Here is a 24,277-nt window from a genome sequence, read left to right as displayed (position 1 = left end):
GGCAGGGTGGGAAAACTCTGAAAACCAATTAGCTCTGGAAGTCTCAAGCCCTCTTGGCAGGATGCAGATCCTGAACTGCAGTTGCACTGTATGATTGCACAAAGAACTTTTTATATGACATTAATTCTGCAGAAAAGTTCTCATTCACCAGAAAGTCTATGGAGAAGTGATTATGCATCACTGGCTTGATGGAACAGAATTCTAACTTACAGCTCAGGCATTTCTCCACTGATTAGTTTTAACATGAAATAGAAACGCAAGCTTGTGATTTATTGGTGAAATATTTAAGATAGATTATTAAATTATTCAAATAGCTCAGTTTAAAGCATGTGAGCAAAAAAAAAAAAAAAGGGCAGCTCAGTTTTCCTGAATTTGAAAACATATTTTTGGAATCACTAGATATCTGAAACAATAAATGCTACATCACTGTGAAGATAAACTTATTTTAAAATAAAGGATTTCAACCTTATTATTCTCCTGATAAACTTAACCTTGAATCTTGCTCTGTCTGATGCCTCCAGACTCTCTTTTGTCTGCAGTGCTAGATATTGTTGCAGCCCTCCATCATTTCCTACCTCTCATCTATCACATATCTGGGCACTCACCCAGCCTTGCTGTAGCTTTCCTCTTCCTACAAATTCTAATTGAGAAGCTTTTTGCTTTGCTGATGATAAACCAGGTGGAAACTTCTCCTGTCATCTTGCCTGGGGTTCATTTATCACCTTATCTTGTCTTTCATATAGAGTTGATCTTCCATCCTATCTTGTGCTGGAGAAAAATCTTGTTGAATCTGCTATAGTTGTATTTGCCCAGTTGCCTCTGGCATCTGTATAACATTATCACTAGGTAAAAATAGAGTTGTCTTCTCAGAGGAGGAGGTAGGGATCATGCTTATGATCTCTAAGGACTCCAGAGGCTTGGCAACAATAGTGTAGTATAGTGAAATAAAGGGTGAATAAAGCAAAAAGATTTTTCATGCAGCCTTAACCTAAATTTCCCTAACTTTTGTGAATAAAATATGCTGGAATTGCTGTATCCTAAGGAACATTTATTGTTTTCACTCTTTGTGAACCCGAGTTTCTCCAAATTTTGAAAGAGGTCACTAGCACCCACAGACGTGTCTGTTCTGAACGTATGAAAGGCAAAAGCGATTAGACTTTGACACATCCTCAGTGGAAATGCATGGAAACTGTGCATCAGAATCTGCAGATGGCTTTGAAAAAAATCACCCTTTTCACTTCATCTGCTCCCATTTCAGCACAAAAAGGAAGAGTTTTTCATGTCTGACCTCCTCTAGCAAGCGCTCCATATTGGGCTGTGCAGCTGAGGAGGTGAAAACTTGCAAGGTCTGACTCTTTCAAACATGTGGCAGCTGAAAAGAGGATAATTAGGACAGGCAAATCCAAACAGTACTCTTGCAAATGGTATTTATCTTTTGTGTGTGTGTGTGCATGTGTGTGTCTATATTCTACTTCTCCACCTGCCTTCAAAGGGAAGCTGATAAAAAGGATTTGCTTGGCCTTTTTGTTGCTGTAGGGGAAAGGGTGCCATTTGTGTGTGGTGCTGCAAGACAGATGCTGCAGGTGAAACTACCCCAGAAAGGACAATCCTACCCGGAGGGGGCAGTTCCTGGAACTGAAGAACTTCATTTTCTATTTCTCCTCTTTGTGGGTTTGCTGTGCCATGCACCACGTCCTTTATGACACACAGGAGCGGGCAAAGGTTTATGGAGCAATCAGCTCCAGCAGCAGCAGCAGCAATCGCAGAATGCTTCAGCCTTTTGTAATAGATTCTATGTGTGTGTGAGCTGAGAGTATGGCCAGGAGGGAAGGGGCTGTGAAACATGGGGCTTTTCTTTTCCTTTTTTTTTTTTTTTTTCCCTTGTAAAGAGTCTGTCTGAATTCCTTTATGCTTTTCAAGTTCAGGGATGAGAGATAGCGTGTGTATGTGTGAGAATGTGCGCGCGTCTCTGCCCATACAGTTGCTTAAGTGGGAAAAAACCCCATTTGCAGTTCACACAGGAGGAATTTCTGATGGAGACAACAGTGCTAAGCAGAAAGGCACATCCTGATCTCTAGCAAGCGAGGGGCACGCTCGCGCACACACACACACACACACACACGCATACTCTCCGAGCCCTCTGCATAATATGTGCAAAGCGCTGCCCTTTAATGAACGTAACCTATGGCGGCTGGGATGCAGCCGGCCAGACCTCGCCATTAATAAACTGGGAACATTCTTCTCCTTTTTAGTCCCTTTCAATGCCAGCCCTGTGGTTTGATCTCCCTTGAATGCTGCTCCCCCTCATTTGGGGCTCCAATTCTGAGAAGATTTGGCGCATTGTTTGAGGTCGCAGGATGTCGGATTGATTTCGAAGCTTTTGTATTGACTCCGGGCTTCTGAATGAAGCTGTCATGTGTGTCTGTGGTTGGCTAGCAGGCTGTCCGGCTGCAAGCTGTGCCTTCCTTTGTTGTTTAGGCCTCATTGAGCTGAGGGAAGAGGCTCATTTCAGGGTGATTTACCACCACCCAGACACCAGCTGTCTGTTGTACTGCCGCTTGCCTCCACCTTGGATTCAGTTCTCATTTGCCTTCATTTCCCCCCTTTTCCTCTCCCACTACAGTAGTAGACTGTAGGCACTTGGGCACCAGTTCTTCAAGACACGTAAATCACCCTGACAGAACAGCTAAAACCCATAAACGCTGAATAAAAGCAGCCCTGCAGAGAAGGACTTGGGGGTGTTGGTTGATGAGAAAATGAACATGAGCCGGCTTCAGTGTGCGCTTGCAGCCCAGAAAGCCAACCGTATCCTGGGCTGCATTAAAAGGAGCATGATCAGCAGGTTGAAGGAGGTGATCCTGCCCCTCTACTCTGCTCTCATGAGACCTCACCTGGAGTATTGTGTGCAGTTCTGGTGTCCTGAACATAAAAAGGACATGGAACTGTTGGAACAAGTCCAGAGGAGGGCCACGGGGATGATCAGGGGACTGGAGCACCTCCTGTGTGAAGACAGGCTGAGAAAGTTGGGGCTGTTCAGCCTGCAGAAGAGAAGGCTGCGTGGAGACCTCATAGCAGCCTTCCAGTGTCTGAAGGGGGCCTATAGGAATGCTGGGGAGGGACTCTTCATTAGTTCATTAGGGACTGTAGTGACAGGATAAGGGGAAATGGGTTAAAACTTAACCAGGGGAAGCTTAGATTGGATATATGGAGGAAGTTCTTTACTGTGAGGGTGGTGAGGCATTGGAATGGATTGCCCAAGGAAGTTGTGGATGCTCCATCCCTGGCAGTGTTCAAGGCCAGGTTGGACAGAGCCTTGGGAGAGATGGTTTAGTGTGAGGGTGAGTGTTTCCTGCCCATGGGAAGGGGGTTGAAACTAGATGATCTTATGGCCTTTGCAACCCTAACTATTCTATGATTCTATGATTCTAAGTTGTTCTTCCGAATATCGTTTAGGCACCCATGGGACTTCTTTTAGGGTTCACTGTTGCAGTGCTATAAGCCTGTTTTCTTGGTGATAAACTGAAGTACTGCCCCTAGGGAAAAAAATCCCACATAAAACCACCATGTTCTTCTTGGAATGTTACTATGTAGCCCATAGTGAAAACCAGTAATGATTTTAGTTAAAAAAACCCCTCTTAAGCACAGTGGCAGGACAGGGGCCTGCCTTGTGCAGGATGTTGGGGATGTGGCTGCAAGTGTGCTCACCAGTCTTTGAAATGTTAGGATATATGAGTGGATGGAGAAGGAGTCAGAGAAGGATGGCATTGCCTCCCTACACTATTGTCATTTCCTTAGGAGGCACAGTCCTTGTGTTTATGAGGTATCATGCTGGAGAGCTGTTTTGGTGGCATAAGACAAGAGAGGAAGAAAAGGGAAGAGGGTGCAAAGGGCTGCTCAGCTCAGCTTCACAAAGCTGTTTCAGGAAGAACATTGTGAAGAGCCAGGCTGCTTCTGCAGCTGCACTGCTGATAAAAGCTTTGGAAAGGCCATGCTGGAAGACGTGTGCTTTTCCCCAGGTTGCCATGAGCCAAGGCTCAGCTATACTTTCTGCACCTCACATTTTCATCTGTTGGTGGGAGATATTTTGTGGGTATTGCAAGGCAGGAGAGATGGAAGAACTAAAAGCCACAGCCAGGATTGGCCAGTGAGACTTTCCAGGGGCCAAGTGGAGATGAGTTGTGTCAGTTCCTTGGGGGTGAGGCCAGTATTTTCGATGGCTGCTGCTAAAAACTGGAACCGAGCAGGTCAGAGCCCTGCTGAACCTGCAAGCGGCTGCAAGGTGCATGGCTCTGTGCCCACCTCTCCAGCTGATATTCGCAGCCACAGCCTTGGGAAAGTGAGAGAAGATGGGATCCTCTGGTGAATCTCAGCCAGCTCCTCTGGAGCACAGAGCCTGGCAGCTCCACAGAGGCCCGACAGTGCCATGTGCGTCACGTCTGACTCCTTTAAACAGGGCTGGCAGCTCCGTCTGGGACTTCTCTGGGCAGCCCAGCAGTGCCGGGGCTCTCCGCAGCCTCCAATCTGCGAGTGCCCCTGGCGTCCCCCTGGAGCTGCTGGCGTGAAGCGAGTTGAGACTGTCCCTCATTTGACTTCTGGGTAATGCAGTTTGGTGTTTCTCATCCACAGGCTGTGAAAACTGGCAAGTGATCAGCTCCCGTCACCAATGCAGCTGAGATAATTAAGCCTGTTACTATTTTTATTTTTCTTCTTTTTTATGCAAGCTTTGGTCAACTACTGGAGCCCATGGTGCAAGGAGGAGGGTAAGGCCACCGAGACTCCCTATGAGCGGTGGGAAAATGGAACATATGTGCTTTGCTCTTCAGTGCTCACCGAGACACCTTCTTGCTCTTTGCCTTTGGGAAGGGAGATGTGTGATGATGGGTGGGAGCCAGCAGAAGGCAAAGCAAGCCTCTCCATTGAAAGCCCTTGTGCATAGCTGCTTCTAAACTAGAAAATCGTATCAAGAGCAGGCAGCAGAAGATCATTTAGCAATACATCTATGAGCTCTGAAGATCAATGTACTTCTCCTAAATCCTTTCATGAAAACACCACAAAACATGGGATTATGCTCTATAAATTAAGACCAAACACCTACCCAGTGAGATGAAGCTTGTCTCTTTGCAGTGTTCTCCTATCGCTCCTCTGTAAGCATCAGGCACTGGTGGATGGAGGAGGGACGGATGTATTAGGAGGCAATAACCACAGCAGGATAGATTGAGCGAGGTGTTTTAATTTCTTATCAGACTCTTTGGGCACTAGAAACTGTAAAATAACATGCAGATAAACAAACAAAAACTCACTGACCCTTAGCACCCTGGAGGGCTCTGTTTCAGATCGCTGAATAAAAGCTGAAGTTGCATATGCATGTTTAATGTAACACAAGGCGTGTGCTGCAGAAAAGCGTGCTTTCTTCTAATCTGGTTCCAGACAAGCATCCAAACAGAAGCCCCTTTTGCTATCCCCGCTGAACTGCTTGGTGTATGCAAGGAAACCCCTGAATGACAAGGCCTCCATCTGCTCTTGAACGGAGTTGCGACTGGCTGCAAATGTTGTCCATATGCTTTTTTTTTCCTTGCCTTTCAACTTATCTGCCTAATGTTAGACACCTATCCCTAAATTAAGCCTCTGCGCATAATAAGCTTTCCTAAAAAAAGGTGGAGGTAGTAGCTAATTCAAGCAATGAGTATTAGTAGAGGTGTGTCTGCAGATGGAAAAGGATGTGGGGGGGTTATTCATCCAGTGCATTGCTTTCACTTACTTTTTTCAGGAAATGGAAAAGCCCTTGCATTTGTATCCTGTCAGGGAAAAATTAAAAATTATCAAGTTTTGGGTTCATATTCCCCTCTGTTCTTGATTTCCCAGGTGGTTATAGGCAGCATATTGCCATTTCTTTCTGCTGGTGATGTTTTCAGCCAGACAAGAGAACACGGCCATGGTTTGCTGTGAGCTCAGGTTGCATGACAGAATACCCTAAGGCAGAGAAGGGCTTTAAAATGGTAGTTTTACTTTGGTTTGTGATGTAAAAAGGGCTGGAGTATCTTTTTCAACAGAAAGACTTTACAGTGAATACTGAATCAGTAAGTCATGTATGGAAATGGTTTCCTAAACACAGGTGTATGTTGTTGCCATAGGCACCGTAAGGTATCCCAGCTGTCCAACAGCTGCCTGTTAGGAAATGTGTGGGTCTTTCTTACCTCCTTTTGTATCTCTAATTTGTTTCATGTCCTGTATTGTGTCTAGAAAGTCTTCTTTGTTTAGACAGACAAGTATCTCCCTGTGCCTCAATTTCATATCTCTACTGTAATAATTTAACACTATTGCCTTAAATTTTACTTTAATCACTTCTTTCTGGGAAATGTTTTTTGAGTTTAAGAGATTACAGACTAGGACTGCAGTAATGGGGCAAGAGCAAAGTACCTTTGATAGGTGGGAGTCACAGGTAGAGGATACCAGTTGGAAGTAGTCCCCTGAAAACCTTGAAGTTTGACAGGCTACAGTCAGCAGCCCACTGAGAGTTTTGGTTAGGTATCAGGTGTAGGCACAGACTTTTCAGTGTCTTTTTCTACTCAGGATCTCTTTTGAAAGGCAGAGAAAAGACAATTTTTGCACATTATCTGACCTTGCTGGGACTTGTAAGATGCTGGGGTCACCACATAAGAGACCTCACCACACCTGGCAGGTTGCAGGCACTTCTGAGGTGACCAGAAGTTTACCTGCCTCTTTGTAACTCCTGTCACCAAGGGTCACCTCTCCGCTGTGCCCTGACATTGAGCAATAGCTGCAATCCCTTTTAATCCTGCCTTTTCCCTTCCTGTTCATTTAGGGCAGAGCACTTCCACTTTGCGAAACTCATTAACTGTTTTAGTGTTAAAGTCTCCTTTTCTATATAAATTCATCCAGCTGAAATCTCGTGCCTCTTTGTGGGTGCACACAAGCAGATTCTCACTCTGTTGCCCAGCAGATGCTGAGAGTGTTTTTCAGCTGTGGACAGCAAAAGTCTGAAGAAAAGGCAATGTCTTTATGTGTGTCTATAGGAAAAAAGTAATTGTGATGGGTTTGTGGGGACTCAGTTGGCTGTGCTACTGTTTGAGTTCAAGGGCCATTTTGACCAAACCTGGAATCCCAGCCCCTTTCTGCCATGGTGATTTATCAAGACGTCCAGGTCTGATATGCTCCAAAAAGGTTTGTTGAAGGACCAAAGCAACTCTCATAATCCCCAGGAAAAGAACCATGTTAACAAAAAGGGCCTTGCTGCTAACAGTCAATCTGATGGGTTGTCAACCAAAAGAAGGTGTTAGGCTCAGTTTTCCAAACTGTTGGTTATAGGCAAAAAGAGAGCGAGGGGACCCTGTTTCTTTGTAAATTTCTATTGGCCCCAGCATGTTATTGATGTTGCAGGGTCTGCACCAGCAGTGTTGGGTGAGGGTGGGCTATTGGATTCCTGGCAAAGAATTGTCAGTGGTTATATGGACCTCATTATATGTAATCATAAGGGCAAGTCACACCTGTAGACTTTATTTCACTAAATCTTTACATTGAAAGCACGCAAGCACTACCTTGGTGAGGGTGGGTAGAAATGCTGGTAAATGAGCTTTATCTCAAGACACTCCTGTTTGGTAATTGTAATCTCTAACTATGATAGACTTGTTCCTATTCATGTATGCATATGAAGATATTTGATTAAAATAATGTTCCTTTTCAGCATGACTTGCCTGTATTCTCACTGTGTTTTTCTACATGCCTTGCTTCCCTTCTGTCTGTGCTTATGTGACATCCTTGATGCTGTGATTACCGGGCTTTGGGGAAGTCTTCTTGATAGTTTGGAAGCTATGATGCTGTGGAAGGGTATCTCCCAACAATGCAGGATGAGTCCACAGGCTTCCATAATGCCCTTTCTTTCTCTGCTTCTGGTCAGAAATACAAGCCTCTTGTTCTTCAGTGGTTCAGATTGTGCTAATATTTTTCTTGACTTATCTCTTATAGGGAAAAGTCATTGGAGATGCGAAACTGCTTATGAGTTGTGGCTGCAGAAAAGGGAAAAATGCTCAAGTGAAAGACTTGGATCAGGTCAGTCAATATGTACCTTAACTTGTGGAAATAAAAGAATGTGTTAACATCTGGTTGATTTGAACTGTGCTGTTGTATATCAGCATTCCTGGACACAAACAAGAGTCCTTGGCATGGCTGGCAATGGTACAACTTTAGCGTTTTTGTATTTGTTATTTGTCAAGAAACCCTCAAGCAAGATCAGGATTCATTGCACTAGGAGCTGTTAATGCCCTAACCTGGCTTATTCCCATCTGGTTTATTTATTCATGAATTCTGTTCCTTTATAAAAAAACATTCCAGGCAATGCCTTTCTTAAAGAATATTGCACTTCCTTGCTGGCTAAATGCATGAAAGCTTTGGTCTCACACTGTAGCTGCCTGGATGGGCAGTAATTACAGAGAAACATGCCTTTTGCCGCATGCCTTTGTTCTGTAAGTGTCACCATCACGAGAACATTGAGGTTCCTTATGATAGACATGTAAAAACTTGTTCACAAACCAATGGCCAGGATTCAATATTCATTACTTGGAATGAATAGTCCCTTATTCTAAAATTGGTCAAATTGATGTCAGTGGGATTACTTGTAAGGTCCAGTAATTGCAAGCAAGGTGGACTGCACTCTGAACAACAGGCAGCTGGTGGTCTCTTCCAACCTCCTACCATTTTGCCTCTGACTGTACTCCGAGCAACAGGTAGCTGGTGGCCTCTTCCTACCTTCTACCATTCAGACTAGCCAAGTTTGTCCCTGTCAAGTTTTCAGTTATTATGGCCTTGTGGCTTTGTATCTAAAGAAAAGTTTAAATCCAGAGATCATTTTCTCCAAAAATGAAACAAAAGTTTATTTGAGCAGAAACATTTTATAAATATTGGTTCATCTAATGTAAAATGTGATAGTGAGAAGCAGTTGATCTCAAATATCAAATACCTTTGCTCTCAAATGTACCTTGTGAGCAACCTGCGACCATGTACAGGCGTGGAGCAGATTCAATGTCCACAAAGCTCCAGGAACTCCTGATAATTTACTGGTGGGAAAAGAGATGAATTGTCAGGAGGAAAAAATGTTTTTCATTTCCAACCTGCATGTTCAACAACCTTAGCTAATAACAGTATCTCAGAGTCTCATTTTGTTAATGTCTGTTACTATCTATCTATCCTTCAGTAGGTTCTGTTGTGAGGAATATTGGTCACACTTATAAATGCTTTGTAGCATTGATTCGTTCAGTAAATTTTTTTTTCTTTAATTAGTATTTTCAAAATGACAAATTTGTTGTCAGCTATCCTATCAGTTCACCATCAAGAAAAGGATTTGTATTACTTTTATTTAAAGAATAGCTTCCCATTCTCTCAAATACAAGCTTAATTTTCTCATGTTGATGTTCAAACACATCAGGAAAAAAAATTTAGAAATTAACAATTTCACCCATTTTAGTCTATTGTATTTTGATGTACTCTGGTTGAATCACTCTTGATTTATAACAGGACTAAAGCAGCGCTAAACTGCTTTTAGTAGAGATTAATCATTAAGTGGGAACATACTGATTGCAGAGAGGTTTTGCAAAACACTATCTTTAACAAACCCTGAATGTGGGACCTAAAACTCACTGGTTGCTATAGTTTAATTATAGGGTAGGTAACAGGTTTTGGAGTCAAAAAACATCCCATTCTCTTTTATGTTTTCTGGCGCAGTGATAAATTATTCTTTGTGTTTGGTTACTTTCTGAAATACAATTTTTGAAATCAGGTGTGTTGACCATCTCAGTAAATCTTTTTTTGTTGTATCAGCCAAACTATGGGGGAAATGCTTACTCCAGAGGCTGTAAAGCTCATTTGTTGTGCCCCGACATGGTCTTGTCTGTATTTCGACAGGAGGTTGATGGGGAGGAAACTAGTATAGGAGGGTGGGTGGCAATGCGGAACATTTGTCTGTGAATGCAGGACCTCAGCTCATCTTATAAATTATCCCCTGGGACTTGTAGATAAACACAGACTTCTATGGTGACATCGGCTGGGAAAGGCAAACACTTTCCAATGATTGTAGGGTAATCCTTCAGGACACTAATTGCCAGAAAACCGAGGAAGCATTATTTTAGGAACAGCTTGTTTCACTTTGTGAAGGGGAAAAACACTGCACTGGATTTAGTTTTATTTGCAGAGCTTTATCCCCCCCCTCCTGCACTGCGCTGTGTCTCAGATTTTAAAGGTTTACCTTCATTGTTGTTGTTAGGGACTTTTTCTGTTTCCTCTTTTCTTGTCATCTTGTAGTGGGTTTTCCTGTGATGCCTCTGTAAAAGTGTATGAAAATGCAACTTAGTTTTAATTTTCATGAATGTACATATAAATAGGTGTGTGGAGTTTATACCATTAACTATTGAAAGTTTTGGGACTAACCAGCTACTTTTTGGCTGAATATTTTTTGTGAAAGATAATGCTTTGCCAAGATTTATTTTTTTTTTCCATTATTTCAAGTCAATTTGGAAACTAGCAAAAAGTCCTAGACACACTGCCGCACCAGTGAAAATCCACAGCTGGACCAAGTCATGACCCCATTGCTGAGGATTTCATTTACTGGCATTTCTCCAGTAAGCCTCTAGAAGAGACAGCACCTTTACCTCCTTCATCTGAGATCTGCTCCCCTGAGCCTGGCATCCAAAGGCACCTATGTACATGGTATTCTCCATGGTGCAAGTCACCGGAGTGTAAATCCTGGCGCCAATGCTATTGATGGCAGACATCCAAACAGTCTCACATGGGATTGGGATTTCACAACAGTCACAAGGAACCCAACCTTTATGTTGGATTTGCACCAGAGCAGGAGAGGGGCTGGTGGCCTGTGTTGTGTGGCCTCCAGTCTAAATCAAACCCTACAAGATGAGGTGAAAGGTTAAGCAGTGTAATGTAAATCCACCAAAAGCTTTGAAAACCTTGAAGAGAATACAGCTGAAGAGCTTGCGTTCCATCCTCCATGGATGTTCTTGATGAAGCTTTGGGGTGGTGCAATGGGATGACTGAGAGGAGTTGCCAAAACAGGCTACTTCTTGGCAGCAATCCCGTCATGTCCTTGCTTGCCATTGGCACTGTTTGCCAGATGTCTGTGTGCTTTGTGGGAATGAAATTCATCCATGCTCCAAAGCCCAGAACCAGCTCTCTGCACCGCAAACATCCTACTGTAATTGTAAGGTTCCTATATGCTCTTCAGAGTGGTTTTTAGTTTCCCAGTAATTTAGGCCTCCCTATAAATTATTATACTGTTTCTTATTGTTTGAGGTGAATGTTGCGTAAGAATGGCAATCCTGAACTATGATTTCCTTGTGCAAAGTCATATATTAACATAAAGCAGGAAAGATGTTTTTTGGGTAGTAATTTAATTTGTGTACTTTCTGAGGAAAGAAAAATGTCATTTAAAAACAGGGAAAAAAATGTGCAGGTGGACAATGCACATATTAACACTACACATAATGTTGAGAACCAGAAGTAGCAGAGTACTCCATATTATGAGCACATGCAGCTCTGCCTTCTCAGGGTTTAGTTTTGTTTGTTTTCTGTTCCTTCTACCAAAAAGTAGGCAGCTCATTATTGTTTAACTGATCTTGTCCTTTGATTTTTTTTCTTTTTTCTCTTTGCTTAACTTTTCTGGTGGCTCGTGTGAGCTTGAGTGTTACTGAGAAGTGAGGTCCTCCTGTCCTTCTGTGTGTTTGTTTTTGGTTTTAATATGACAAATGTATGCCTTTTCTGGAAACGGTATCCATGCTGCAGAGTAATTATTTAGTCAATGGTGGATCCAGCTCATGTTGTCAAGGATCAGATTAATCATTATTAATCATGACCCCTCCAACAGTAACCTCATCCCTTGCCTGAGTGTTGCTCTTTATTAAGAAGTAATAGCTATTAAGGGATTGCTGGGCCACTGCTCTCATTGCACCGGCACAGGGCTCAGGACTTCTGGCAGGAGACAGGGGAACTCAGTTCAAAACTAAAAATAGACACGCATAGTTCACGTCCCAGAAATGAAATAGGCAGCTTCCCCTGTGGGCTTCTTCGGCCTCATCTGAGTGTCCTCTTTTCCCCCTGAATTCTCCCAAGAGTTTGGCTCTTCCCAAATGTTGAATTCAGTGTTGGGGATGAAATAATCTCTCTGAAACTTTTTTATTTTTCTGCTTGATTTCTTTTTTCTTTCTTTTTAGCTTAGTTAGATCCCAGCGTAAGTATATATATGCGTATAATGGATGTGCATTCCTTGCAAGGATCGGGTTTTAAGGTCTATTCTGGTGGTTGTAGCAGGTGTCAACAACTGACAAGATGGCAGATGAGCTTTGCCGTCTGGGACTCCAGTTGTACCAAGTAAACCCCAAACCAGCCACCTTTTTTGAGTATTTCTGGTTTCCTTGGAAAAAACACTGTGTTGTTGAGGTAAGCATGCAGCACTGTTCGCCTCATGTGCAAAGTTGTGAGGAGTCCAGCTTCACACCCCAGCTTATTGGACAGGGGATTGTAGCTCTGCATATATATATATATATATATATATATACTGCTAAGAGTAGACAGTAGTTTAATTCATAAATTCATAATTATTCTGGTTTTCCTAGCAGTACAGGTTCTTTTTAAGAAGGTGAGGCAGTGCTATCAATGGATGTCATCATTATTTCAGCAAAAGCACAGTTATGTTAAGTACTGGATTGCAACCGTTTTCCCCAGCCCCACCCCCACGCCTCCCCCCCCACTCCCCCAAATCCACCTTAACTACTTTTTTAAATGTTTTCATTGTGTGTATGGAAATCAAGGGAAAAAAGTCTTTGGAAGAGAGCAAAGGAAAGAAAAACGTCTTTTGTCTCCATCTAGCTCTTTAGTACCTTGAAGACAGCAGCCGAACTTTGGAGGAAACCTGCCACACTCTTTTGATCTCTGCCAAAGCTGTTGTGGGAGTAACACTGTTTAATGGTTGAAGGAATTTATTGAAGAATAAAAGTACCAGCAAAGACAAAGGGACCAGTACAAATTATCTGGTAAACCGCTGTCAAATTTTATGTGCTCAGGGCTACTGGTAATTTCCCGTCTTAAAAAATAAAGGGGGAGTTTGGAGGGAAGGGAAGGAGTTTGGAGGAGAGAGAAGGAGGGTGAAAAGTATATAAATAAACCCTCCTCTTTAAATAGCTAACTGGCCTGGCCTGAACTGTGTCGGTGCTAAGTTCTTTTGGCAGCCAGCACTGTAATATCTGTTGAGGGTGTAGTAGAGAGCTGAGACCAGGTTTCAGAGAATCTGCCTTTGCTTCACTGGCTCTCCCTTGCATTCTTCCACTTGTCAGCAAGAAATGCACTGAAGCACAAAATGAGGGAGTGCAAAGGCTCCCGCACTCCGTCTGAGAGAGTCTGGCTCTCACCCCCACGGTTACTGTTTCTCTCTGCTAAAAGAAGTAACAGTAATAAAAATAAACTGAAGTATTGGGTAACTTGGAAGTACGTGGGTGGAAGAAAGCAGGAGAGAACTGGGGGAGTGAAGATATGCTGTCTGCTGTCTCCTGCTCTGAGTTCATGGTGGAATTTGAATCTGGAAAAAAATAATTGGATTCTATACAGGTTATAAAAAGCTAACACAACAAATAAAGTACAAAAAGAGAGGATGTTAAATGTCTGAGGTGCCTGGGCAATAAAACATCCTTAAAAATATCTTGTTCATTGAATAAAGCAGGCTAGGTGATCATACAGTGAACATGGGACAATAGAAATCTGTCCTAGAACATCCAATCATTTGAGATACATACAGCACCACTGATAAACACATCCCTTTTGGCACTGGTACCTATAAAAAGCAAATGCTGTGGTTCTGCTATTACTCTCATGCCATCAATTTTACTTTCCAAAATACTCACTCTGTAATACATCTGCATCTTGTTCCTGCTGCCTGTCCAGAGTGTTTTTCTCCCCGTGATATGAGTGTTGGCCTCAGGAAGGTGAACCACCTTTCATTTGCCATTCACCCACCAGAATTTTCTTGCTGCTGGTAGTGCTGTAGGGGGAAAAAAGTGTTCTACATCTCAGAAAACTTTTTTTTTTTTTTTTTTTAACCTGGGAATCTCTTCCTCTCAATGGAATCTGGTTGAGGACAAGAGGTATTCGAGTGAGAAACTCACCAGCTGCCTTTTCCCTGGACCTCCCAGTTTCATACAGCAGTTGTGCTTTGGTAATTGCTGAATCTAGTGCTAAGCATCTGTATTCCTGGTGGCTGGGAAAGTTGTTTGGTTTCATTCATCTGTTGTGTAGGATTGAAGCAGCTGTGAAATAGAAGTTGGGTGGGTAAGTGCCCATTCTTGGGATTTATGTAAGTTTTAGAGGCATAGTGTTATGAAAGAAACTTCCTAAATGTAAGCTTCCAAACAAAAGAGGTTGAGGTTATGGGTGTCTTTTGCAAGTTCAGCTGTAATAGGTTTGTTTTGCAGTGGGTTACACCTCCCTTCATACAATGCCATTGGTAAGCTGACATTTCTAATGACCTTTTGTAATCACTTATTTCCTTTTCTCACTCATTTTATGAATAGTCTTGTACTCACTTCAAGAATTTCCCACCTTGTGTACTCCTCTTGCAGTTCATATTAACTTCAAAATGGGTTGGGCTTCCTGTAAAGTGAAGCATAGTGTGGACTGAAGCTCAATAGAGCCTTTCCTTTCTGCAGGAAGGGAGGGGGGAACCAAAAAAAAAAATATTTTTTTTTTAAAGGAAAGTCTTCAGAAATGGCAGTCAGCATATCGCTTTTTTTTTTTTTTTCTCTCTTTTGATGCAGTTCTAAATGTGTGCTTTAACAAAGTGCCCTGCCCCTATTCAAGTTGTAAAACTTAGGGCTCTGACCTCTTCTAATGACTGATGATCCCATGACACTTTCCCTCCTGAGTTGGAGCATGCAAGTCCTAGTGATGATGTTTTGTCCAGGCTTTCATTCACGTTACGTATTCTGCCAACTGGACTTGACCCTGTGCCTTCAGTGGGGTGCATTATTCTTCACTTTCTGCCCTAAATTGATGTGTACGTGTATTGCCACCTTGCATTGACGGGCCCTTCGTTCCACTTTGAGGTAGGTTCATTTTGGTGGTGGATGAAGGGAAGCTGGACAGTTTGGAAAAGCAATTTGAGACCCCACTGAACGGAAAGTGCTTCAAATGTGAAAAAATTAGTGTTATCAATTGTCATCGTCAGCCTCAAATCCTGATTTTGAAAGGGTTATTTATACTCCTCAAAGGCAAACAAGCAAAAAGAACTAAAGCAGGTGAAGAAAATGCTGTCTCATGTCATTTCAGGCTCCGCAGTCCCAGGGAGCACTAGTAACTATTTTGTTGTTTTCACTGATACGTCTACACAGGCAAAGAGAGAAAGAACTGGAAGAGAGAAGCTGCACTGCTCAGCTGCTCCAAGCGATCACATGCCCTCCATGTTACCAGGTTACCTGCTGTGACAGAACTCAACCAGGGCAGGGAAAACATGTAGATGAATAAGAAAAAGACATAGCTGAAGATTTGGACTTGTCCATTTGGTTGTAAGGACCATCTCGCCTCATCACTCTCTGGCATTCTGGCTGCATTTTCTTCTTTTCCCACTCTGTTGTTCTCATTTTTCTTTAGCAGATGCCAGTGTGTGAAGACACCATGGCAGGGTCAGTATCAGTCAGCCACCTTTCTGATGACAGGTGCCACATGAATACAGATCTTATCTCTCTGAGATTCCTGCAAACTGAACGGCCTGCTCGGAACTGCTGAGAGCTGTGAGGAGCAAGGAAAGTGAGAAGGCTTTGTGGAGGGTGGCAGATGGAGATAAGGACCTGCTCGTTGGTTGGAGTGTTGTGCTTGCAACTTTGTGGTGCACTTCACACTTATCTCTGCATGGGTGCAAAATGCTACCCAAGCAGTATGATGGTAGGTTGCACCCTCCTTCTGCTCACATTGTACCAAAGTCATTGTCAGGACAAGATGAAATTCAGGTCTTAAACCTCAGCAGGTCATCTGTGTAGAACTGTATAGAACTGGATTCAGCAAATACTCAGTCATAACATGAGTTTTTGATGGAAAATTCATTCAGTTGAATTTCCCAGCAGCTCAGACCATGACTCTTCTTGATTTTCTTGTGGGAGCCTGTTCTGCTGTTGAGTTCACCATGCTGATAAGAAGATTTTTGTGTTGCTCCATCTATATAGTCTTCTGTTCCTTATATCCTTTCACTCTTGTCATGGTTTAAGTGCAGTCAGTAACTCAGAATCACGCAGCCCGCTCGCTCACTCCCCCCCTTCCTCATTCCCCCGCTCCCAGAGGGATGGGGAGGAGAATTGAAAGAATGTAACTCCCATGGGTTGAGATAAGAACAGTCCAGTAATTAACGTATAACACAAATCACTACTGCTACCACCAGTAATAATAATGATAAGGGAAATAATAAGGGAAGAGAATACAACTGCTCACCACTCACCAATACCCAGCCTGACCAAGCAGTGAACTAGCCCTTCCAGGTAACTTTCAGTTTACATCCTGGGCATGACATGCTGTGGTATGGAATACCTCTTTGGCTATTTTGGGTCAGGTGTCCTGTCTCTGCTTCCACCCAGCTTCCTCTCCTCCCTGGCAGAGCATGAGGCTCAGAAAGTTCTTGGTCAGACTAAAGATTTGAGCAGTAACTAAAAACGTTGGTGTTATCAGTGCTGTTCTCAGGCTGAAAGTCAAAAACACAGCACTGCACCAGCTACTAAGAAGAAGAAAAATGACTGCTACTGCTGAACCCAGGACAACTCTCTATTATGCCCCATTTTGTAAGTTTCTTGTTTGTGCATACAAGTCTGGTTTGGTGAAAGACATGGCAGCCTCAGATACCTGTGTACCTTGGGTTTAAAGTTTCCTCACGTATGTCAAAATCAGTTTTTAAAACATCACCTCCTGAAAAAAAAAACACTCTGAAAGCTCTGTCAAATAAAAATGTAACCAAAATGGTCTTTGTAGAAGAGGAAAACCAAAATCCCTTGTGCAGCAGAGAGATCATTCAAGCTATAGTTTGAAAGTCTTTATAGCAGGTGGAGGAAGAAATAGTTCAGTGTCCATGGAGTCAGCTCACCCTTCAGAGATGCTGGTTCAGACCCTCAGTCTGCCACAGGTTTCATACACAACCAGACACGTGGTTTAATTCCCACAAGACCTCTGCTCTCTTTATAAAGCAGTGAAAGCAGCATGGATATCCTTCATGTTAAAGACTGGGGAGTACTTGGATATTAGTGTGGTGAAGGCCTTGCCTGAGGTAGGTTAATACAGGCTTGAAAAGCAGCATGTATCCTGCTAGCAGCATCCTGACAGAGGGTTGTTTTATTCTTTTTTTTTGTTGTATCATAAAAAGAACCAGACAAAAATCTGATCTGAAGTAGGAAAAAAATAAAAGAAAAAGCCGTATGATTCCCTGTAGGACTAAATCGCCTCTGCAATGGTTCAGCCTGGAGTATATATTCACAGCTGGGTTATAAACCCTCAAAACCAGACAACATAACCTTAACTAACACAGCATTACTAAGGCACTTCTGTAATGGGATCATTCTGCTATGGCTCATGGGCACATTTTAAGTGTCATCAATCTAGTCTACAACTGGAAGATGTTAAGTGCAAAACCATTTTAGCAACTGCATCTTACATGCAGGAATGATTGAATATTAATGGCTTTTCTCTTGTTGAGAAAAAATACAGAGAGGAAAATGAAAAGCCACAGGAAACTTCACTGTCCTTCACATCAGGTAGCGAAGTTTGTTTATGGAGGGCAGGAGGATCAGTTTAGCCGCTGAGTATTAGTGTAGGCGGCCAGGAAATCCGCTCTTGTTCTCTAACGCTGATGTGTTCTACAAACTTAGCCAAGTTATTTCACCTTAGTTTTCCTTAACCTTATCTCTTCAAGGACGTGAGTTATTTGACAGAATAGTTATTTCACTCCATTGTTGGAACAGGTTAGGTTCTACCTGCACAACACTGAGACTGTGCAAACAGGGAAAAGCTATTGAAGGATGAGGCCCTGTCTTTTATCCTACCAAAGATGCCTATCATGACTATTTTGGAAGTTGATGTCAAGCCCTTTAAAAAGAGCTCAAAATGTTTTGCAACTGAGTGGGAGATGTGATTACCTTATCCTGAAGCTGAGGTCAGAAAAAAGGATAAAGTTAACTTTCACAACCCTATGTCCTTCTCAGTACACCCTTGGCTGCTTGGTCTTTTACCTTGTCACGTTGTAGGCATGGGAAAACTTGTGATAATGATCACAATAATGGTGTGAAAATTCCCATTTGGATATGGATACTTGTTTTGTCTATAGGGCCATGACTTGAATACATGTCTGGAGGCTGCCTGAGTATCTAGGTAAACAGGGTGATAAGGAGATGGTAGCCACTTTCCATGAGCTCTGTGTTCCCTGGTGTTGCAAGGTTAGAGCTGTTGCAAGCTTTTTGCAGGGCCCTCCTATGGTTTGATTTCAGATGACTGACTGATTGACATGTTGTTGAGGCTTCTATACTTCCCTCCACTGGCAGTGTCAGAAACAGAGGCTCTGATTTGAACCACAGCTATCTTTGTAAGGAAGTCAATTGAAGTATCTCTTTCAGCATTCTCCCCAGAGGTCAGTGGTTGTACTTAGAAAAAAAAAGAGGGAATGATTCCTGATGAATAACAGCCTGCAAAAGCTTTTATATTCCCTTTTTATTGTTATCAAATCATGCTGAAGAGGCTGCAAGGCGAAGAAACTCTCAAGCTTCATTTTGAAGAAGCTGCTAGGATGAAGGCAGGGCATTTCAAAATCAATACTGAAGCCTGTATTCCAAAGAGCAAACGGGAGAGTCATTATAAGCTGCTTTACTTCTCATCTCTAATTCTCCATATTCATAACTTAAGCCCTGTCATTTGGATTTGTCCTCTGTGGCCTGCAGTGACACCAGGAAAACTCCTTCTTTCTAATTTTGTGGAAAAAAAACCCTGATGCTGCAGGGTAGGATCATATCCCCACTGAAGTTTAGGGCTTAAATATTTCATGTTGGGAGCCAGATTTTGCTGTCTTCTCCCCCTACCATTTGTACCCCTCCTCCCTTGTCTGCTGTTACACATCTTTCCTAGAGGCTAGGTTACAGCCAGTGTAATCCCAGAAAGGATGCTGATACAGCCAATCCTGCACATGGCTATTGCTCTGTCCTTGGAGGTGCCATTGCTAAATCTAACCATAGGCTTTTGGTGATAGGAGTGTTTCAGTTAGACTGGAGAAGGCTATAATCTAAGCACCTGGTTTTGCCACAGTTGGGTGCTATGTTGTATCACCCAACTGTCTGCTTATTTTAAGTAGCTTCTAAAGGTCTCTTTATTACTTCTTGGTTTGTCTTACCTTGGCAACTAGAGCATCATAAATAGCATTCCCTCAATGGCAATATTTGTAATTATGAACTGGAAATGAACCTCAGACCTGACTCAGCCAACCCAATTGAACTATTCATAACACATAAAGGACTGGGGTTGCATTAACTAATGGCTTTAAAACAAAGGAAGGTTTCCCTTATAGGTTGTTTGGAGAAGATACCACAAGTTCACATGCTATTCTGTTAAGCAGCTTCAGAAGAGATCTGGGGGTTTGTTGGGTTTGTTTTATTTTGTTTGGGAGTCAGAAATATACGCAGAGGAGGTGGTGTTACCTCCAGAAAAAATACAACAACTGTAGATTCAGGAGAAGCTAATGAACAGTGGTTGACTTCTGGCAAGCCCAGGCAGTCACAGCTTGCTCCAGCAACACGGTATCCCTGCGCCTGCATTCATTGAACTGGACTTGGGATCACATGATATTCTGCTGGCAAGTTTAGGAACGAACTTTGATGAGGACCCAGTGCTTTCTCTCATCTGCTAAGACCTTATTAAACCCTACTACTACTTCTTCTCACTCCCCTCTGGACTTTGAATTACACTGTAGTGAACATAGCACACGTGAGTAAGAGCTTAAGGTCTTGCTCACTTGGGTGGTCCCATTAAAAACACCAGGTTTGCTGTCTTGGCTGCAGAACCATTCCAAACATTGCTGTTACTTTTCTCCCCACAGCGTTTCTCACCTGCCTCTTCTTTTTTTTTTTCCCTGTCTTTTTTCATGCCTAATCTACTAATACACATTTTACCCAGTTAACTTTGGGACCAAAATATTAACTGCACAGGAGGCAGCTTTTCTGAAGGTTCATAAAATATGTATTGGAGCTGGGAATATAAAATGCTCCCATTTTGTAGCAGACAAAATGTATAAAGTGCTGAATGAAAACTGAGAAGGACTCAACATAAACCTTTGAAAATCACTGCCAGTTTCAATGTGTTGTATTTATTTTGACTTGGAAGGCTCAATCCGGTCCAGATGAGGTCATTTGGTTGGGAGCACACGTGTCCATATGGAGCCAGGAGGGAGGGAAGCCTGTAGGATGCTACAGCTGAGGTGTTGAGCTGCCAGGGAGCAGAGGGAGGAGTGGGACAGGCAGCCCATCAATGTGTTGATCCTGGCATCAGAGCATAATGGTTAGGTGGAGGTGTTGTAACGTTTAAGTTGTTTTCTTTTAAGGCAGGTGGGACAGTGTAGCTTTTGTATCCTCAGCTGTTTGCTGGGTGGGGTAAGTGGAGGCAAAACCTGACGTGCTCTAAGAGTTTGGGGATGGGGGAATATATTTAGTAGGGGTGTCTTTTGTTATTCATATGACTTCATGCAGCAGAAAGCCTATTTCTTTATTTGCACAGCTCTATTTTTCAGCTTGTTGTCTTTAACCCTTGCCCTCTCAGCACCTAATACCTGCTCAACACCATTTTACTTTCTCCTTCCTCTGATCCTGCATCTTATCTTACTCCTCTCGTCAACAAGATTAATAGCTTGGCCATTTGTCTCCATGAAATCTCACTTCTCTCTCCTGGAGCTCCATCTCTACTGCTTGCTGTTCCATCCCAGCAGGTGGGAAAGGCTCCTGTGTCCTTGCCAAGAAGCCCCATTCTCCCCGCTCCCCACCTCCCTGCCAGGAGCCTGTTTGCCAACACTTTGCACGAGGAAGCAGCCTCTATAAAAATAAACCATGCTGAAATCTGAGAGACAGAAACCATGCCAGCCTCAAACTTCATTATTGGTAATGGCAACCTATTTGATTTCCATTTGCAAACAGTAGCCTGCATATGTTCCTCACCATGTAGCCCATCTCCCAGCGATGTTTTCTGCACAAATTCAGGTTCCCTGTGCCTGGTGCTTTGTCTGGTTTTGGGGTTGCTCTGAGCTCTGAGCCACAAACACCTCTACTTCACAATTAATACATGGAAAAAGCTTGTTAAGTTACTAACTTTAATTGCCTGCTTACTGTCTGTTAATACAAGGTTGCCATCTGCAACTGGCTTGATTTGATTCTCCCACCTTTTCTACCTTTCTAAGATACTGCTCCACACAGATGGATTTTATTGCTTATTTACACCAGAATGCCAGCGCAGACAGACCTGTATTTCCTTTTCTTATCCCTAACACATGCTGCCACATGGCATTGCTTGGGGTTGGATGGCCATGCAGATGCCACACTCTTGCACCTCCAATACTGTATGGTAGTTACAGCATAATGCTGTGCTAAGGATTTATGATGGAACTTGATTTTCCTTTTCTCTGAAAAAAAAAAAAAGGAAAATGGTGAATGGGGAGAAATAAGATAAATCAAGCTTTGTATCAGCAGGGTAAACACTGTTTTGCTGCCCTCTAAGCCCACGTGGGCTGCAGATCCATTTCTCCATCACATGCAGAGATAGGGTTCTCATCTGGGCCGTACAAGAACTGGCAATGTCCAGGGGCCCCCAGGAAGGCTTGAGGTGGGGGATGCATCAAGGGCCTGAGGAGGAGCTGCCTGTATTGACTTTCACTCGATTTACTGAAGCAATTGAGTTTGTCAGTGAAATGTGAGACAGGCTCAATCAGCTGTCACACTGAGACACTCCTGTCACTACTGTCAATAGCGTCGAGTTTCTGATCCTTTCTCAGATTAGCTCAGTGCCAGAACATCAAATGAAAAGCTGTTTGGGGCATGGGGAGGGGAGAAACTCTAAGCAGTTACCTAGGAATCAGTTTACAGACTTCAAAGTGCTGTCAAGTTTATTCTGATGGCCTATAGCAGTGCTCAAGGAGCAGTAATGCATTTGGAGTGTAATGTAGGCTCTTCTCTTCAGCCTCATGCCCACTGGCAAGACCAGGAGGCAGAGACAGGAGAAAAACAGGGGCATCTCTTCTGGTGAACCCGAATGGCATGCAAATGGCCTGCCTCCGCTGGAAGTGCTGCTCTTTAACTTGATGGAATAAGTTGTTTTCTTATCTTACCTTTCATCCTGAAGGACTCTTCTCCATTTCTCTCAGAATTGAAATGAAGCCTTTTGCTGGTAGAGCTAGGTCATTAGAAGGCATCACCCCCAACAATAGGGCAGGAGTGAAAAGAAGGGGGACAGGTTTGTCATGCAGAAACGATGAAGGAAGAGAGAGGCAGGTCTGGCCAGCCCGGGTGAGCAGGTTTTTGCAGGTCTGGGCCTTGAGTGTGAATTTTTTTGTATAAAAATTCAAGAGCTTTGTAGCCCATTAAGTTGTTTCAAGACCTTCTCCTTGAAGTTTAACTGCTGGATCTGAGGCAGCCTTCATCGAGAATGTTTCTGTCATGAGGGATGCCAGTATAAATGTCTCTGTTTGTGGGAAGAATAACCCATCAGGAGACCTTTTTTAAAAAAAAACAAAGAAAAAAAGAAAACCTTCAAGGATTTAAGAAATCTCTTTTCTCTGTTCCAGCTGAAACAGCTTATGGCAAGGTGAACTCACCCGTTTACACAGGAGCCAAGAGGGTAATGTTAATCCTATTAGAAAAATAATCTATTACTAAAAAATAAAAATAATAGGGGTGGAGAAGGAAACCTTTTGAGGCAGATTCACAGACTAATTCCTGTTAAACATTTTGCTATCAATACATGAATTATAAAGATTACTGTTTTCCTTCCACTTTTGTAAAGAAGTGAAGAAAGGGAAAAGCCACATTCTAGCATTATTGCTAGAGGGTTGTGACCTTTAGAGAATATTCTTGGGTTTTGATGAATGCTGCATCAAAGAGTGAGGCAGAGAGGATTACCTTGCACAGGACTAATCTAGATTTTTTCCCTGAATGAAATTATAAGGTGTTTCTAATTTTTTTCCTTATTACCTGATTCTATTATTAGGTTACTTTTGACCTCAAAACATCAAAAGGTTCATCTCTTCCTCATTCAAGATCACCACTATCCTTCCTGAGTAGCAGCTGTAACTACATTTCATTGTTTAATATTTAAGCAACCCCCTCTCCAAAACAAATCATACCTTCCCTTCTTCTTGGCTGCTAACACCTCCAAACCCAACCCGGTTCAAAGGACTATGTAGGTGATTTTTAGCATCAGAGGCAGCCCTGTTTGCTTCTCCTGGTGGCATGAATGTGAAAGGGCCACATAGAAGTGCTGAGAAAGAAAACAGACAGGAAAAAGCCCCACCGCATTATCCTTTCTCCACGAGTATTTTGAAGCAAATGCTGGATACATACCTTTCCTTGACCTTTTCCTTAGATTAGTGGTATAGGCAGCTGCTGTGCTTGTATTACACATTCCAGGGACTGACTTGAGAGCAAGGTAGTTGTATGTGTGCGTGTGTGCACCCATGTGTGTTTGTTTTTCAACCTATCGACCAAAGGACTTCAATGCTGGGTTTAGCAATTTATGTTTTTCCGTAGTTTCTAAGGGAAGGTATGATTGTTTGTGAGCTTTGTTTATGTCCACTGGGTGACAGGAAACCCAAGAGCTATTAGTGAGTTCATATAAACTCTGGATGTGAGGTGTGAATCTCTGGCCATTTGTGTTTAAAAGCTTTCATTAGGTCTGAGAAAGAGGAAGAAAATAAACATTCCCCTGCTTTCTAGCTGCAGAGGGTGAAAGGTTTCCAGCCTGTGGACTGCCAGGACAGTATAGATGCCTACAAAGCGAGAGATAGGAGGAGAGATAAAAAAAGTTGAAGGTTTTTTTTTAAAAAAAAAACAACACCCAAAACCCAAACAAACAAGCAAACAAACAGAAAAACCAAACCAAAACCCAAACCAAACAACCAAAAAAAAAACCCAACACCCAAATAAAAATCTTAAAGCTACTGCTCAAGTTGCATTTTGGTCTTTGTTTTGCCAAGCCCACATTGAGCTGGTTGGCGTTTCTA

At 42.7% G+C, this 24,277-nt stretch overlaps 1 protein-coding gene across 4 annotated transcripts in view; it reads left to right on the top strand.

Moving 5' to 3' along the window:
• SETBP1 (SET binding protein 1) overlaps nucleotides 1–24,277 on the top strand; it is a 268,746-nt gene that overhangs the window by 42,391 nt on the left and 202,078 nt on the right. For 3 of the 4 annotated variants that reach the window (XM_061450573.1, XM_061450572.1, XM_061450575.1), the window contains exon 3: nucleotides 7,984–8,067. The exons of the other annotated variant lie outside the window; for it this stretch is intronic. In XM_061450573.1, the coding sequence (XP_061306557.1) occupies nucleotides 7,984–8,067 (84 nt within the window). The remainder of the gene's footprint in view (nucleotides 1–7,983; nucleotides 8,068–24,277) is intronic. 4 annotated transcript variants of the gene reach the window in all.

This window comes from Pezoporus flaviventris, unplaced genomic scaffold (genome assembly GCF_033815535.1).
Source record: "Pezoporus flaviventris isolate CSIRO_AGI_PZ_B2104156 unplaced genomic scaffold, CSIRO_AGI_Pfla_v1 ptg000010l, whole genome shotgun sequence".
Classification (NCBI taxonomy): Eukaryota; Metazoa; Chordata; class Aves; order Psittaciformes; family Psittacidae; genus Pezoporus; species Pezoporus flaviventris.
The sequence above is the reverse complement of the archived record's forward strand: the minus strand, read 5'-3'. Positions and strand labels throughout refer to the sequence as shown.